Source organism: Microtus ochrogaster, chromosome 16 (assembly GCF_000317375.1).
Source record: "Microtus ochrogaster isolate Prairie Vole_2 chromosome 16, MicOch1.0, whole genome shotgun sequence".
NCBI classification, from domain to species: Eukaryota; Metazoa; Chordata; class Mammalia; order Rodentia; family Cricetidae; genus Microtus; species Microtus ochrogaster.
In genome coordinates this window covers 6729252-6746040 of record NC_022018.1, presented here as the reverse complement: position 1 = coordinate 6746040, position 16789 = coordinate 6729252, and the positions used below count along the sequence as shown (strand labels likewise).

At 43.3% G+C, this 16789-nt stretch overlaps 1 protein-coding gene across 1 annotated transcript in view; it reads right to left on the bottom strand.

Annotated features, from left to right (window-relative positions):
• Window positions 1-4868, bottom strand: part of Msrb2 (methionine sulfoxide reductase B2) — a 21517-nt gene extending 16649 nt beyond the window's left edge. Inside the window, exon 1 of the mRNA XM_005354675.2 lies at window positions 4651-4868. Within this exon, the coding sequence (XP_005354732.1) occupies window positions 4651-4747 (97 nt within the window). The 5' untranslated portion in view covers window positions 4748-4868. The remainder of the gene's footprint in view (window positions 1-4650) is intronic.
• Between the last annotated feature and the right edge of the window lie 11921 nt (window positions 4869-16789).

Here is a 16789-nt window from a genome sequence, read left to right as displayed (position 1 = left end):
CTCTGAGCCATCTCTCCAGCCCCCTTTTTGCAAATTTTAAAAATGACTTTAAAATGTAGCATGCAGAGTAATGGTTCACTAGGGCATTCCCATCTATCTGCGGTTTTCTCATTGCTCTTCCGCCATCCTCCTCCACACCCCTCTGCTCCCCAGTCTCCTTTTGTACACATGTTGTCACCCCTTTCCCCACAACCTCCTTTATGGCCTCTCCTCTACGCCACATCTTCCATCTACTTTCATGACCTGTATCTTGACTCCCCACACAAATACATTAAAATATATAATGAAAATGGAGGATCTGTACATGGAAAAACCGTGAGGTGTTTGTCTTTCCTGGTCTGGAATGCCTTGCTTAGCACAATGACTTCAAGTTCCACTCATTTTGTTGTGATCTAAAAAAGTGGCTTGAGAGAGAAAGAAGCCATGCTAAGGAGCTCATGTGGAGGGCTTTTTATTAGAAGAAAGGAAGTGGGAAAAATGGGAAGGGGCTAGGGGAGAGAGGAGACTAGTGTCTGGGGACAGGAGCAGCAGAAGGGAGGAGAAAGGCTGAGGGAGGGACAGAGGGAGGGGAGCATGGCCCTTTTTAAAGGGAACTTAGTGAATGCAGAGGGGGCGCTCTTAGTGGCTACAGCTGAGGATGTATCCTGTCAGGACCCCAACGCAGGCCAGTCCAGATGCCTGAATGCTAACAGATTGTCCTACAAATACTATGATTTCATTTTCTTTAGAGGTGGATAAAGTTACATTCTGTGTGTGTGTGTGTGTGCATGTGTGCGTGTGTGTGTACTGTGTGACGGCTAAAGAAGCCCCCCTTTGGAATAGGCATCCACCTTGGTACCTAATAGCTGTGTGTCTCTGACTTGTTTCTCAAAGATAACTTCCTGAAAACCCTGACTTCTTGACCACCACTCAAAACTGTGTGGCAGTGACCATCTGCTTGTAATGATATGGCCAGCTCCTGATTTTGGCTTTTGTAACCTGCTTTATGCAGATATTCAAGGACCACTTGGATTCTCAGTAGTCCTCATTGTCCGCTATGTTCAGCGAGTCCGGTTTTACCCCAGGCTTTTTCAGACCCAGGCCAGCTGGCCTTGGTGAGTTCCCAATAGAAAATCCCCATAGTCTCAGTGTGTGGGTGCACCCCTTGTGGTCCTGAGTTCCTTGCTAGTGCTCTCTCTCCTTCTGCTCCTGATTTGGACCTTGAGATTTCTGTCCGGAGAACTCAAGAACAATGGCAATGGGTTTTTGATCCTACTGCACGTACTGGCTTTGTGGGAGCCTAGGCAGTTTGGATGCTTACCTTACTAGACCTGGATGGAGGTGGGTAGTCCTTGGACTTCCCACAGGGCAGGGAATCCTGATTGCTCTTTGGGCTGACTAGGGAAGGGGACTTGATTGGGGGAGGGGAAGGGAAATGGGAGGCAGTGGCGGGGGAAGAGACAGAAATCTTTAATAAATAAATAAATAAAAAAGGACTACTTGGAGGTCACCTTGACAACCTTATCTTGGCAGTGCAGTTCTCTGGCCTCCCTAACTTGCTTTGATAGATATTCAAGAACTTGGGGTTTTGCCTTTAAAAGCCAAAGATTTCCTTCATCTGTCTCTGCACAGCATTTAGAGACTGCGGCATGCTAGCAGTTTTAATAAATTTGGCTAATATTATCTGAAGTGAGTCTGGCACTCTTTTCCAGGTGGCTTTGAACTCCACGTCTGTGCGATATTTTCCATCACCTGCTGGACATCTCAGCTGGTTCCATTTCTTAGCTATTGCGGATAGGGCAGCAATGATCGTGACCGGGTAAATGTCCTGAGGTAGCACTTAGGATCCTTCAGGTGTGTGCCCAGGAGTAGTGCAGAAGCACCACACGCTAGTTCTGAAAAGTGATTTCCATCAGGGCCCAGATGGGAGCAGTGAGGGTTGGATAGAGATGATCTTTGAGGGCAGAGTTATTACACTTCTTCTCTGGCTTCTTGTAAAGATAGCTTCATTTTTGTCTGCCAGTGAGGTCTGCATTTTAAAAATTCTCTTACACAGAGATCCCTGTTTTATCTTCCCCAAAGCAAATCTGTCTGTTATCTGTTTGCTTGTGTTTGTTTTAAGATAAGGTCTGGAAAATTTCAGGCTGTCACACCCACTATGTTGTCTAGGCTGGCCTTGACCTCCTGCGGCTAACCATTAGACTTTAAATTGTCACTGTGCTTAGTGATCTGTATCCACGTTTTGTTCTGTTTCTCCTGCTCATTATTACTTCTGTCCTATTGTATTTATATGGACACACTAACACAAAGCCTCTAGGACAAGACAGTATTTAGTTAAGGTGGGTACAAAGCCATTTTAGTTAGGGTTTCTGTTGCAGTGAGGAAACACCATGACCAAAAGCAGCTTGGGAACAACGGGCTGATTTCATCTCACAACTCAGGTCCCACTCCATCACTGAGGGCAGTCGGGGAGCTGGAGGCCACACTGGAACAGAGAAGCCTGAAAAGCTGCTCGCTGACTTGCTCTTCATAGCTCACTTAGCTGGCTTTCTTCTCCAGCCAGAACCACCCGCCCAGGGATGGCATGGCTCACGGTGGCATGGGTCCTTCCATAGCAATCATCAATCAAGAAAATGCCCTTACAGCCTTGCCTACAGGTACTCTAACGGCAGGTTCCTCTTCTCAAATAACTCTAGCTTGTGTCAAGTTAACAGCAATAACAACAAAACAAACAGATAAAAGCCAACCCGGACAAAAAGCTTAATTCTGATAATAAATGTTTTCATTATTCAACTCTGGAAGGAGTTTATAATCATTCAGCACTTTAACTTACAAATAATAAAGGAAAGAAAACAAATAAGCAAAGACAGATTCAAATGATTACTAAACCTGCCTGGGGGGAGGAGGGGTCCTGTCTTAGGCTTCCTTCTGCCTCCATGTTGCCTTCTTGGAAATTTTATTGCCTTAATATCTCCAAATCCCAGGCCAACATGCAGACTCCCAAACTTGGATTTTCCTCCGTGGTAGACAGGCCTGCTGCGCTTCTAATCACCTCCTGGAACTCTCCACTCCAACCATCATGGTGGGCTCCTTCTTCCTCCCTGCTCTTGTTTCCCTGATGCAGTTTGATGCCCTGTTGCTAAGTTCATACACATTAAAGATTGTCATATTGTTATCTCCAATACTGGAAGAGATGGGTAGGAGAAGACAAGAGGGGAGGAAAAGAAAATGAGGTTCTTCTGCATTTGCACTGCAGGAAACCCATCTGGACATGTGTAGGATAGTGGACTTCTCTAAGTCAGAAAGCAAGACCCCATTGGTAGCCAAATCTGTCTCCTTGATCTTTGACCCCTCAGCCTTCCAAATTGCAAATAATACCTGTTATTTACGCCCCCTACTTAGTGTTTGTTATGGAGGCCCAACTCACACAGCAAAGCCAGTAAGGGGCACAGAGCAGAGACTGGAACAGCCGAGACCATAACCACAGAACCATCACCTGCTTCTCATTCTTAATGGATGCAGTTTGTTGACCTGGACCTTCGAGCTTTACTTAAGTATTCCTTAACAGTTTGGGTTGAGGCCAGTTTCCCGTCCTGAGAGCAATACTGCTAAGGTCTTTGCATGTACAGTTTTGTTCTTTTGAATTATTTCCGTAGAGTAAACTCCCTGGAGGGGCTGTCTGGTAAGTTACACAGCTCTTCTATGTTCTGGTGTCTGGCCAAATTTAATATGGTTGAAGACTCTCAGCTCCCAGGACTATTCATCAAGCTGCTTTTGACAGCACTAGTTCCGTGAAGTTTCCACTAAAACCGCTCAGCTAAAAGGACTAGCAACAGCTTCAGCCCACTAGGGCTTGCAAAGTCTTGCTGAGATACCAAAGGAAGGAGGGAAGTTCTAACCGGAAGTCATGCTGGGTCAGTTAACAGTCCACAATCTCAGGGCATATTTTTATTGAACACTAAAATTTTAACGTAACAAGGGCCTAAAAAGATTTCCAAAAGAAGCATAATACATAGAATTGGGTTGAAAAGAAGGGGGATGGAAAGGAGGTCAAGAGAGCAGCTGCCAGGGCACGAAACCACAGGGGCACGAAATTGGTGGCTCCTATTCCCTCAACTCACAAATTGACCAAAAGCACTTACCACCCCACCCCCATTCTGTCTCTTAGCCACGAACAATGACTTGGGAACACTAGAATGATTAGCACACATCTCAGGTCCTAGATTCACACAGACAAACGCAGCATGGCAGCGAGCACCCACGAGACTGCAGTGGGCAGCTCACACAGGACAGGAGGCAGCAAGCGGGTGTGTACAGGGCAAAGGACTAACTCCAGCTCAGGGGAGGGTGCGCGAGATACAGCTGTTGGCCGCCTCTGGGTCACTGACTATGGCACCTGACGCTGACGATTTTGTGCCCTAACTAAAAATGTAACATATAAACGAATTATGTGGAAGCGTGGGAGTGAATTTGTACCCTGCCCGGACTCTTTCCGGAATTAATGCTCCCACAACACACCAAGCTTACCCACTTCGGTGCTCAACAACTCCCGCTGCAAGGGGCGGCGGGTCACCAGGACCAGGCTCTTAAGGCCTCGCCGGAGGCGGCCCCGGGACAGCCAGGACAATGAAACCGAAAGCTACGTGGCGGCGGCGGCGACAGAAGACCTACCTGAGTCCCCGCGTCCCGACCCCGCACAACCCCGAACTGGTCGCCCAGACACCTCCAACCAGGGCAGGCCCCGCAATGCTCTCAGTAGGCGCGCCATGATAACAGGCACCAACGGGTTCCCGCCCCCACCCTCCCCCGCTCTCGCTCTCCGCCTGGCCCCTTCTCTCCGCCCAGGTTCCCTCTCTGCCTCCCTTCTCTCGCTCCTGGTTAGTGCCCCACCCCACCCCCACTCCATAACTTTTCTGCTTGCTCTTTGCACCGTTTATGTTTGACCTGGGTTTCTGGACCCTCAGCCAAACACCAGGTTCCAATGCGTCACCGCCTCCAACTCTTTCCTGTTCCCACATGAACCTCCCTCCCATTGGGATCATTCCTAGCCTAAAACCTGTTGTGTTTCAGTTTGCTTACGTTTTCCAGAGTGTGTGAACGCTGTGTCATATGAGTTATAGTTGGTTTTATCTGGCTTCCTTAACTCAGCGTAATTATTTGGACGTGGCTACTTGGTCTTTCGTGTTAATAATTGTGCACAAATCCCTTTTTGTTCTGAGTAGTATTCCACTATACTAAACGATATTCAGCCAGTTGAGCAATACTGTTTAGGCTCTTTTTAATTTTTTCACATCAAAAACAAAGCTACCAGGAACGTTCCTGTGCCATCGTCTTCGGGTGGATGGAAGTGTTGTCTCCTGTGTGGACATCTGGAGAGGGAATGGCCCAGTCTCGAGCTCCGCAGCGGCTGCTTTACCATCGGTGTAAGAAAATTCCTGTTTACTCATCCCTTCCTTTCAGTTGGTTACCCAGGCCTTTTCTTTGGTTGTTGTGTTTTTGTTTTGTTTTTGAGGATCTTCCTGCCTCTGGACTGAGCTTATGGGAGTACATCACTACACAGAATTAAATTACTCACGGTGTCTCTTGTGGGGTGTTTGTTTTCAGTGTCTGACAATTAATATTACCCAGCATTTTTTGTGTACTTAAACTGCAGACCACAAACTCCCCTTAAAAAATTATCTATACACTTTTTTTGTATCATTTATTATTAGATTACTTATGACATTTTCAACGTTCTTTCTTTATATAGTCTCTGGGCAGAAATCCTCCTTCAAATATTTTCATTACAAACTTCTCCTCTCCCAATCTGTGGGTCCTGTTTTTTATTTTCTAACTGTATCTTAAGATAAGAAATTTTTAATTTTGTGGAAATTTATTTTACCATTTTCTTATAGTCTGTGGGGGCCTGTGGGTATCATATTTAAGACACGGTTGCTAGTCCAAAAGCACAAATATTGTTTGTTTTATTCTGCTAATTTCATACTTTTGAGTTTTACGTTTTAGTCTACTCCCATCTGAGCTACGCTATTTTGTTTTAATAAGGTGACACTTTTTGTTCTCTATGTCTGACTTTGAATCCTTGTCAGATCAGTGTCTGGCTGAGGATGCAGTTCAGTGGGAGAACAGTTGACTAACCTGTATGAGGCCTTAGGCTCCCACAACCACGGGAGAAAATCAGGTTTGTTGTTTTGTTTTGTTTTTTAATATTTATTTATTATGTATACAATATTCTTTCTGCATGTATGCCTGAAGGCCAGAAGAGGGCACTAGGCCTCATTACAGATGGTTGTGAGCCACCATGTGGTTGCTGGGAATTGAACTCAGGACCTTTGGAGAGCAGGCAATGCTCTTAACCGCTGAGCCATCTCTACAGCCCCTGTTTTGTTTTTTTAAATTAATGTAAGGGTCTGTTTACGGTCTTTCTGTCCTTTCCTATTAACCAACACATCAGTGTGTTTTCATCAATACTATAGCATCTGCATCTCTGGAGGTGGAATCTGCCAGGTTGGGGCTGTCACTGTGGATCTTCACACTCCCCGAGAAACCAGCGGAAAGCCTCCCTCCCTCCTTCCCTCTCCTTTTTCTCTCTCCACTGCTTTGAGAACTTTCATCATGCCCCTGTACAGACCCTTTTTGTCCCCACCCCACCACCACCATTTGCCTAAGTTCAACTCATCATCAAGAAAGATCATGGGCTAATTTTATATGCCTGGCCATATGGTCCTAACCTAAACTCACTTAATATTTACCCTTAATTTTGAGTACTAGACAGCTTAGGCTCTTAAATGCCTGACCAACCATGCTTCTCCTGCTTTCTTTACAAACAGATCCTTTCGTTCTGCTGAAAGTGACAACGTGCTCACTCTCTTGCTCACGGTGACCACTTGACAGGTTTCTGGAAAAGGAAGAAGCACCAGTCCTGGAAGGCAGCTAGGAGAGCCTGTTAGAGAGCAGCTGACTCTGCACAGCTATTTCTGCCTTTCCTTCTCTTGCTGTTTGGGGATTAGTTGTAATGGCTGGAGCACTAACAATTTCCTAGTATGCATGGAGTCTGGGTGTCGTCGACTGTGGAGGCAACAGTCAAGCCCTGAGCTGTGTGCATTAAAATTTCCATTGTATGAGAGGCAAACAAGTCCATGTTGTGTTTAAACTGTATTGTTTATGTTTCTGCGAGATTGAGAGACTGCTCTGCTGGTGCCTGGGTGTGGTTGTGAGAATCTTCACCAAAGGCCAAGCTCTCCAAGGTCAGCTCTCTGTGTATCTAGAAACGATGTCCACAAGGAAAAAAAAATTAACGCTAACTAAGCCCCTAAAAGAATAAGATGAAGTGTCCACCAAAATGATAATTAAATCCACAAAGGAATAAAACGGACTGACTGCCAACGTGGGATAGCAGATCAAAAGTCAGCAGACTTTTCTCTACTTAAAACTGTTTGGGTTCCGGTGGTGGTAATCCCAGCATGCGAGAGGCAGAGGCAAGCGGATCTCTGTGAGTTCGAGGCCAGGCTGGTCTACAGAGTGAGTTCAGAATAGCTAGGGCTATTACACAGACAAACCCTGCCTCAAAATAAATAAATAAATAAACAAACAAACAAATAAATAAAAAATAAAAAAGCTATTTGAGAAGGAATGGTGAGACAGCTCTGCCCTGAGCCGTTCTCCTCAAAGAAACGTAGTCTGCTTTCATCTGACCACAACTCAATATTGATGGTCAGTTTGCTCTCATTTCAACCTAGAGATTTCCTAGAAACTAACCTCCTGGGGCACCTCTGATGGTCTCTGTGTAAGATTTGAACAATCGGCTTGGTAGAAAAGCATGACACACACATTGGTTTCTGTTTTCAGCTATTTCCTTCTGCACAAGTCAGTCTCTGCGCTTGGATCAGTCGTCTGGAAATATGATGTCAGTGAGGAGAGGAAGTAGACATTCAAATGATTTTAAATTCCCTGATGGTTGTTACTTTACAGCTTTTGATAACAAATGGAACAATGTGCTCTCTGGTGAAGAAAGAGCTGGAATGTTGAAGATTAGGACATGTTAAGGCATTTTGCATATACGTACATCAGCCATACGTGAATGGCCAATAAAGTACAAAAAAGTGCTCATCCCAAACTGGAAAATCAATAGGATAATAAACAGAGAGCCCTGTGGTACACATTAACAAACAATACCTTTGCCAATATGCTGGGCTCTCATTGATTTTTAATGTTTATTTCCCTAATTATTAACAGGATTAAGAGGACTCAGTGATCGTCTGTGTAGATGTTTGAATTTGTAAGGTGTTGGGTTCATTGATGGATAGCTCTATAATTTTTATGCCATGATATATTTATTCATCCTTGTGTATATTGTGTGTCATTTTCCAACTTAGTTTTCCTTTTCCTCCCATGCCTAGGCGCTTTTTTTTCTTTTGGTTTGTTAAAACAGAGTCTCACTATGCATCCCTGACTTGCCTGGAACTCGCTGTGTAGACCAGGCTGATCTCAAGCTTGAAGCATCCTCCTTTCTCTTGCCTCTGGGATTGTAAGTGTGTGCTGATATGTCTAGTTTTAGGTTGGGTCTCTTTGCTGGGGGAGGGGTGTGCATGCAGGTGTAGGCATATGTGAGGTCCAGGACCAATTTAAGGTGCTGCTTCTCAAGGACTGTCCTCTTTGTGTTGTAAAACAAGGGCTTGCTCTTTGAGATAGGGTGATAGGCCTCCTGTATAGACCTCCTCCATGCTGGAATTAGAAGCATGGGCCACAATGCCCAGATTTTAACATGATTACTAGGGATCAAGTTCAGTTCTGCACACTTGTGCAGTAACTATTTTGTCCAGTGAGCTATCTCACCAGCCCCTAACTTACATTTTTGTTTGTTTGTTTGATTGGTTGGTTGGTTATTCAAGACAGGATTTCTCTGTGCAGCCCTGGCTGTCCCGGCACTTACTCTGTAGACCAGGCTGGCCTCAAACTCAGAGAGATCTATCTGCCTGCCTCCGACTCTGAGTGCTGGGATTAAAGAAACGCACCACCAATGAACTCTAACTTACTTTTCTAACTCGACATTTTACTTAAAATTTTTGTATCTATGGATTTTCAAGTCTATTTTAATGATTCTTAATATAATAATGGTTTTCTTGTATTTTCTATTCAGAAGTTAAAACTTTATTCTACACAAAATGGATTTCCATGTGTAGAGTGAGGTAGGAAATGATTTCGCCTTTTCCTATCTGGAGGCCATGATTTTAGAACTCTTTACTACACATTCATTTATTTTTTTTATTTTATTTATTTATTTATTTATTTATTTTGGTTTTTTCAAGACAGGGTTTCTCTGTGGCTTTGGAGCCTGTCCTGGCACTAGCTCTGTAAGACCAGGCTGGTCTCGAATTCACAGAGATCCGCCTGCCTCTGCCTCCCAAGTGCTGGGATTAAAGGCGTGCGCCACCATCGCCCGGCTACACATTCATTTATTAACCATTCATTAAATTGTCTTTTCTGTTTTATTGTCTAATGTCTATCGCTGCCTTGTTGTACCTTGTTTCAGCCCTATAATTTTATTTTAAGCCTTAGTATTTGATAAACATGATTCTTACTTTTTCAAAACTTTATTAGTTCTTGATTCATAAAGTTAAGTATAGAGTCATCTACCATGTAAAATTTTGAAACATAAAATAACTTGAGATATTGTCTAAAACTGCACTGAATTTTGATATTAAGGAAGAGATCATTGATTTTTAAATAATTTTTAATCATCAAAATAATAAATTAATGCAGAAAGGACTCCTGTAGTTTCTCATTCATTTATGTGTTCTCTATATTTCAGTTATTAGCCAGAAAGGATTCAGAACTCTTTTGTTAAGTTTATTGGTAAAAGCCTTGTAAGTTGTGTTGTTGTTGTGTGTGTTAACTTATGTGTTCCAATACATCATGTTTGTTTATATGGAACTGTAGCATATTGGCATTTTCCCTGCTAGTCTCACCAAACTCTCTCCTTAACACGCAACAGTTGTGTTAACGCATTTCTTCAATTTTCTATAAAAACAATCTTATCATCACATTGCCTTATTTCGTTTCCTGTCCACTGCCTTTAGTTTCTTACTGTACTGCCATGGACACACAAGAAATGTTGACTAGAAATCGTGATAGAAGACAGGTTCCCTTGCTTTTGTACCCAACAGGAGAGAAATACTTTTAACAATTCCCTGGCTCATGTATTTGTTGTAGGGCTCTCTGCCCCTCTGCTCTTCTTTTTAAATATTAGAGATAAAGCCCATGCTAGGCAGCTACTGGGCTTTAACTCAAGCCTTTAGGGTTGGTGTTTGGTTGGTTGGTTGGTTGGTTGGTTGGTTGGGTTTGTTTTGCTTAGGTTTGGTTTTTTGAGACAGGGTTTCTTTGTGTAGCTCTGGCTGTCCTATTACTCTGTAGAGAAGGCTGACCTCAAACCCAGAGATCTGCCTGTCTCTGCCTCCCATAGGATCTTACTGTGTACCATAAGCTGACCTGGAACTTCTGATCCCAAATGGTGACATAGAAGCATAGACAAGCATGGCTGGAGTCAACTTCATGTGTCCTAATCACCCACCTTGTTTTTAGAGGTAGGATCTTTCAGTGGCCTGTGGCTTACATATGACACTAGGCGACTGTCCTGGGATCCTCTCATCTCTCCCTTCCGGGCTCCTGCAGGCTTTTCATGTTGGTTTTGGGATTGGACTCTTGGGCTCATGCTTTCAAGAGCTGTCTCCCCAGCCCTGCTCTACAGTTTTGAGAATTAATTTCTTGCTAGGTGCCCTAGTTTGCTTTCTGTTGCTGTGATAAACACCATGACCACAAGCAACTTTGGGGAGGAAAAGGTTTGTTGAGCCTATAGACTTCAATCTACCATCTAGGGATACCAAGGCAGGAGCGTGCACACAGGACTGCAGCAGAAACCACAAAGGAACGCTACTTAAGGGCTTGCTTCTCCTTGTCACTAGCTAGCCCAGGACCACCTGCCTGAGGAATAGTTCCAAGAAATAATCCAGCTAATTCTCCACAGACATGCCTCTGGGCCAGCCTGACCCAGGCAATTCCTTTACTAAGGTTCCCTCTCCCCAGGTAGCTCTAGTTTGTGTCAGGTTGACTATAAAAACTATAGAAAAGAATTTAGAGGTTTTGTCCTGAATGAATATTGTCATAGTTAAGGCTACCATTGCTGTGAAGAAACACCATGACAAAGCAACTCGGGGAGCAAAAGGTTTATTTCCCTCACAGCACCAAAAACAGTGTGGGCAGGCACTCACGCAAGGCAGGCACCTGGACACAGGAACTGAAGCAGACGACATGGAGGGCTATTGCTTACTGGTCTGCTCCCTGTGACTTGCTCAGCTTCTTTCTGACAGAATCCAGGACCACTAGCCCAGAGATGGCACCACCTGCCATGGGCTGGACCCTCCCCTATCAATCACTAATTAACGAAATGCCCTACAGCTGGAACTTATAGAGGCATTTTTCTCAATTGAGGTTCCCTGCTTTTAGATAACCCTTGCTTGTGTCAAATCTAGATTTTCTGCTACTGTTAAACTCAGTCTTCAGATCCACACTTTTTGTGGCATTATATATGGATTGGTTTTACACATTTTTAGATTTAGTTTGCTAATATCTTTTTTGGAGTGGGGATTTTTACGCTTATCCTCAAAATTGAGATGAGCTGAAAGTTTGCTGAGTTTTCACATCCGCTTTATTTTAGCCCCCTCAACTGTGCCTACAAGCCTTATGCACATTGCTCAAAATCAATGTGGTTATGTATCATAGTGGTGTGGGAGGTCCTTTTGTCCATGTGTTGACTTTATTGGTTAATGAATAAAGAAACTGCTTTGGACCTATAGCAGGGCAGAGCTTAGGTAGGCAAGGAAGACAGAACTGAATGCTGGGAGAAAGAAGGGCAGAGTCAGAGAGAAGCCATGGAGCTGCCACCAGAGATAGGCGTACTGAAACTTTGCTGGTAGGCCACAACCTCATGGTGATATACAGGTTAATAGAAATGGGTTAAATTAAGATGTAAGAATTAACCAATAAGAAGTTAGAGCTAATGGGCCAAGCAGTTAATACAGTTTCTATGTGATTATTTTGGGTCTAAGCTAGCCAGGTAACCAGGAACCAACAAGCAACCTCCTCCTGCAACATCACAATTTGGCAATCTAAGTATTGTTTGAATGTATAGCAATTTATTTGCAAATTAAGGAAGATGCTTTTCGAATAGGTTGTTGGCGATTTTAATTATAAAGACATTAAAGAGTTAACAAAGCTAATTTTAAATAAACCATAGTTTCTAATCAATCTGTCTGTTCTCCATCATGGTGCATTCCCAACTGAATTGTCAATTGCTTTTTTGGTATAGGTTAGCTTTTCCTCTAGAGAACTGCCATCTTAATGCCTCTGAAGGCTGGCTACATTATGGGAGAACTTGACTCTTTCCAGGGTACACTGGCTTGACTTTTGATCTCCTGGGTTACATCATATTTGCCCCTTGAACTCGGCTACTTGTTTTGTTTTTTTCCATTGAACTGTAAAGCCATTCATTTGACCTCTGTTTTCTAAAGTTAATTTAAGTTTTTTCTTTCCTTTTTTTCCCCTTTAAGGTAGATTGTAGCACTATAGCCCAGGCAGACTTTGAGTTTGAATCCTCCTGTCTTAGCCTATGGAGTGTTCTAGTTTTTTTTTTCTTTTCTTTTCTTTATTCTTCAAGGGAGTGAGCACTCCAGAATAATCTCCAAAATTGAATACCAACTCAGTAATGTCTGTATTAGTCTCTGCCTATTTGCAGACTCACCAGCCTTCCTGGTCATGTTTGTCATACAGCCTCAGGCTTCTCGGTAGTTCTTTGTCTTTAAAAGATCTTTCAAGGTGGTCTTTGAGACCACCCTGTGGCCCAGGAGGACTGCAGCCCACAGGGAGCCTAGAATCCACTCTAGTAGTGTTTTGTTTTCACCAGGTTAACTGAAATGTCTCTCAGAGAAAACATTACTTGCAGCTTGGAGCTCTGTCAGCAACTTCCCAAGCACAGTGGCCAATCTCTGCATATTTACAGGGTGGTGGCCTTCTTTCTCCAGATGGCTCACCACGACAAGTTAATCCCACTTCGTGTTACTAGTAATTGAATTCTCCCCTGAGAAGGAAAGTGTATGAGACCAGTGAACATTTGATGTATGGATATTTCTAAACAGCCTGACTTGGAAAAGATTAAAACAGCCCTGTATTCCCAATCCCTGGACCACTTTACCAGCAGGACAAAGGTTTTAATCTGCTCCAGGTGGCTAAACTCAGAAAGGCTTATATTCCTCAGCATCTTCAATTAATGCTAAGTGCAATCAGAGTTGGCAGGGTTCAGAGGGTTCTGGCACATTCAAAGGACAGGCATAGAATCTCCCTGCCAAGTCCTGGAGTTCTATCTTCAGAACTGCACTTTTCATAATCAAAAGCTACTATGATTAATGAGCTACAGGCAATGGGGAATCCCCACGTCTTTAAAAATCAGAACCATGGTGGAAAACCTAGGAGCAAATTATTACATAGCCTTGGGTTTCTTGACCTCGGATGCTTTGTGCTTCTTTCTTTGAAGGCCTCTGCCACACAGTCAGCTACGGTCTGATTGCTCTGTGTTTCTTGTGAGTGGGAGCCCTGGGATCGCTGCTGAGCTGCATCCGTGGGTGTGTTTGTTTTAATGTTGCTCAGAGGCTTTGAAAGCTGGCCACATTTAAAAGTAGGATACAGCTCTCAAGTGCTAGGGTCAGGAAATAATCACATAACTGATTTTGCCATTGCCTGCTTGATTGGCTTCTGGTCTGAGACAACAGGAAGTGAGGGGACATTGGACATGGGGACACTCCTGCCACTTGGACACTGCCTTCAGCAAGTCACAAAACTGCCATTTACACCTCAGGGGGGTAAAATCAGAATTAAGATTTTTTTTTTCTGTCATCTGACTGCTATGGCCTGAATTCCACTAGAAAAGAAGAAAACTTATATTGCAAACAGATGGTTGAGAATCTATCCTTTGGATTTAATTCCTCTTCAGAAATATCAACAAGGAAGATTTTTAAAAATTCTCTCTAGGGCCTATATATAATATAGGGTTTATAATAATTGCATTTTTGATGTAGGTGTAGCTTGGCTCTTGTGACTATCAAGAGGTCATTAGGGAACAAGAAAACAGGGTGTATTTGTTTTCAGTTAAGTCAAAGAGGGTAAGTCCTGGATATTATTTTTTCTTTTCAATTTTACAAGTGACTAAGGTTGGTATTTAAATTAGGTTGCATGCATCATTGTAAAATGGCACATTGACTTCACTGTGTGTTGTTTTAAAGGCTGGGGAAATGGTGTCAATTTTATTTTATCACACACATAACATAAAAGTCTTCATAATTACTTTATTTTATGAGACTCCCCATCAGCTGGGCATATTGTAAATATCACGTTCCACAGTTTATAGATGGAGAAAAACAGCCACGTAGAGGCTGAGTTGCCCATGTTCCTGTTACAGCAGCAGCGACAGAAACACACTTGAGACAGTTTCTAAAGAAAGTCTCCTTCTCCACAGAAGGAGCCTCAGAGCCCACCAGCTGCGTTCTATGATGGATGCCCCAGGACTGGAGAAGCCTGCCCCATGGGGTGCTGCCTTCCTTTTTTGGAGCAGCTGGTGACAAGCGTCCTGATCTGTTGTTAAGAACATAATAACTTAGGGTGTTCCACTTAGCACAGGCCAAGGAAATGGATAATTCCTAAGTCTGTGCAAACACAAATCCAAATGACAGACGTCTCACCTGGTGTCACTGTCCCACTGCCCCCTTCCATATTACTCTTCCTGTGGTGTCTCCCAGGACTCTGCTCAATCATAAAACCCCGCTTGTGTCTGCAGGACCCATGACAGTTTCTCAGTCCTTCCGTCTGCCCCCTTCAGAGCGCTCTCCCACACTCACCCGACTTTCGGTTGTGATTGTTTGGATGACTCGGAGTTCTTGTAAGGGATCTGCGGCTATGTCTGGCCGCCATGTTTAAGTTGTCTCCCTCGCCCTTCAGGAGACGACGAGGGCAGAAGTCAAGCACAAGCCAGGGTAAGAAAGTGACAGAACCCGAGAATCTCCTTCTCAGGAAGTCAAACTCCACTCAGAATTGGATCCCTTCCATGACTCGGGAGGGGAGGTGTGGGCTTAAAGATGTGTCTCCTGTGGCGAGGCAGAACCTCCAAGCCTCTTGCTGAAACTGCCGGGTAAAAACATCCTAAAATTTTTCTCTTGAGTACAAGATAGTAAATGGAAATTATTAATAACCCATTCGGACTAATTTAATCTGTATACATTATCATATATATGACTATTGAGTCTATGTGGAGCTAGGATTATGTGATATAGTGGGTTTAACAGTGTTTGTTAGGACTTTTCCCACAGGAAGCCAGTCCTTTCAGGAACCATTACGCTTGGCTCTGGGGATTATTTTCTATATCACTTCCATTCGTCCTGTCTGGATTTTTTGTTGTTGTTGTTGTTGTTGTTGTTTCTCATTTTTCTACTTATTTATTTATTTATTTATTTATTTACTTACTTACTTACTTATTTGGGTTAAATTGGGGGGGGGCTTTAGTATTCCATTTTCTCTCTCTATTGACTTTCTAATTTATGCCTCAATTTTCATTTCTAACTGTTGCTCTAGTAACTACCACCATATCCATAACTTACCACAGCCTGTTATTTTCTCTCCACAGGAAACCCTCAGCTAGGACCCTGTGCTGAGCAGATTCCTGCCTTGTCCTATTGTTGTTCCAATCTTACCTCAGCAGAGACTGCAGCCTCGAGACACAAAGCTTTGTGTTTCCAGCCTTTAATTAACCTGTAAAGAAGTAAGATCAGCAACAACAAAGTCATACACATGTGCTCCAGTCTGGGTTCTGCATGAGTGAGAAGATGTGTCGTATCTGGCTTATTGCACTTAACACAATGCCCTCCAGTTCCACCCATCGCCTGAAAGCATCTTTCCATTCTGTACATCTGAAGAACCCTCCATTGTGTATCAGCATTTTTGTTTATCCATCCATCTGCTGCTGGACAGCTAGGAGGGCTCCTCATCTTCTCAATTCTAATCTTCATTTTTGACAGGTATCTACCAGTTAGGGAATTCTAGGTCAACCCCCTTTTTTCCCTTTGCCCAGCGACACTTTAAACATGTCCTTCCATTGATTTCTGGCCTGTGCTGTGTCATCTGTCAAGTCAACAGTAATCATCACACTAATATTTGGCTTTCAACATTTTGACCACAACGTGTCCTGACATGGCTGTTATACTTATTTTGCTTGAAATTTGTTATAATTTATGAATCTATGGGTTGAAATGTTTTCACAAGTTTGAAATTTGTAATCATTATTTTTCTGGCTACTCCCCCTTTTTTGAGACTCAAATTATATTTGCCCATTTCACTTTTCTAAGGTAGCAGTGAAAATATTTTCCATCATTTTTTAGTCCCTCCTCTGTCTCTTGAATATCTAGCTCATCTTTGCAATGTCCTTATTAGGTTGACTCTAATTATTAGGTTGCTATCTTGTATGCAAATCAGAATTCTGGCAACCACAGAGAGGTTTTCACATAGCAGTGAATCTGCAGATAGTAACATTTAACTCACAAGGACGCATGTCTATGAAGCATGTTCCCATCTAGGTTATAAAGCCCAACTGAATGTAGTTTGCATGTGACATGCTTATCTCCCTTCCATCTCTGTGCCTTTGCCCCTCCCCCCCCAGTATTTTGTTCCTCTATAGTCAAAAGTGTTCTCAGAAGCCTGTCTCTTTCTCCAATAAGAC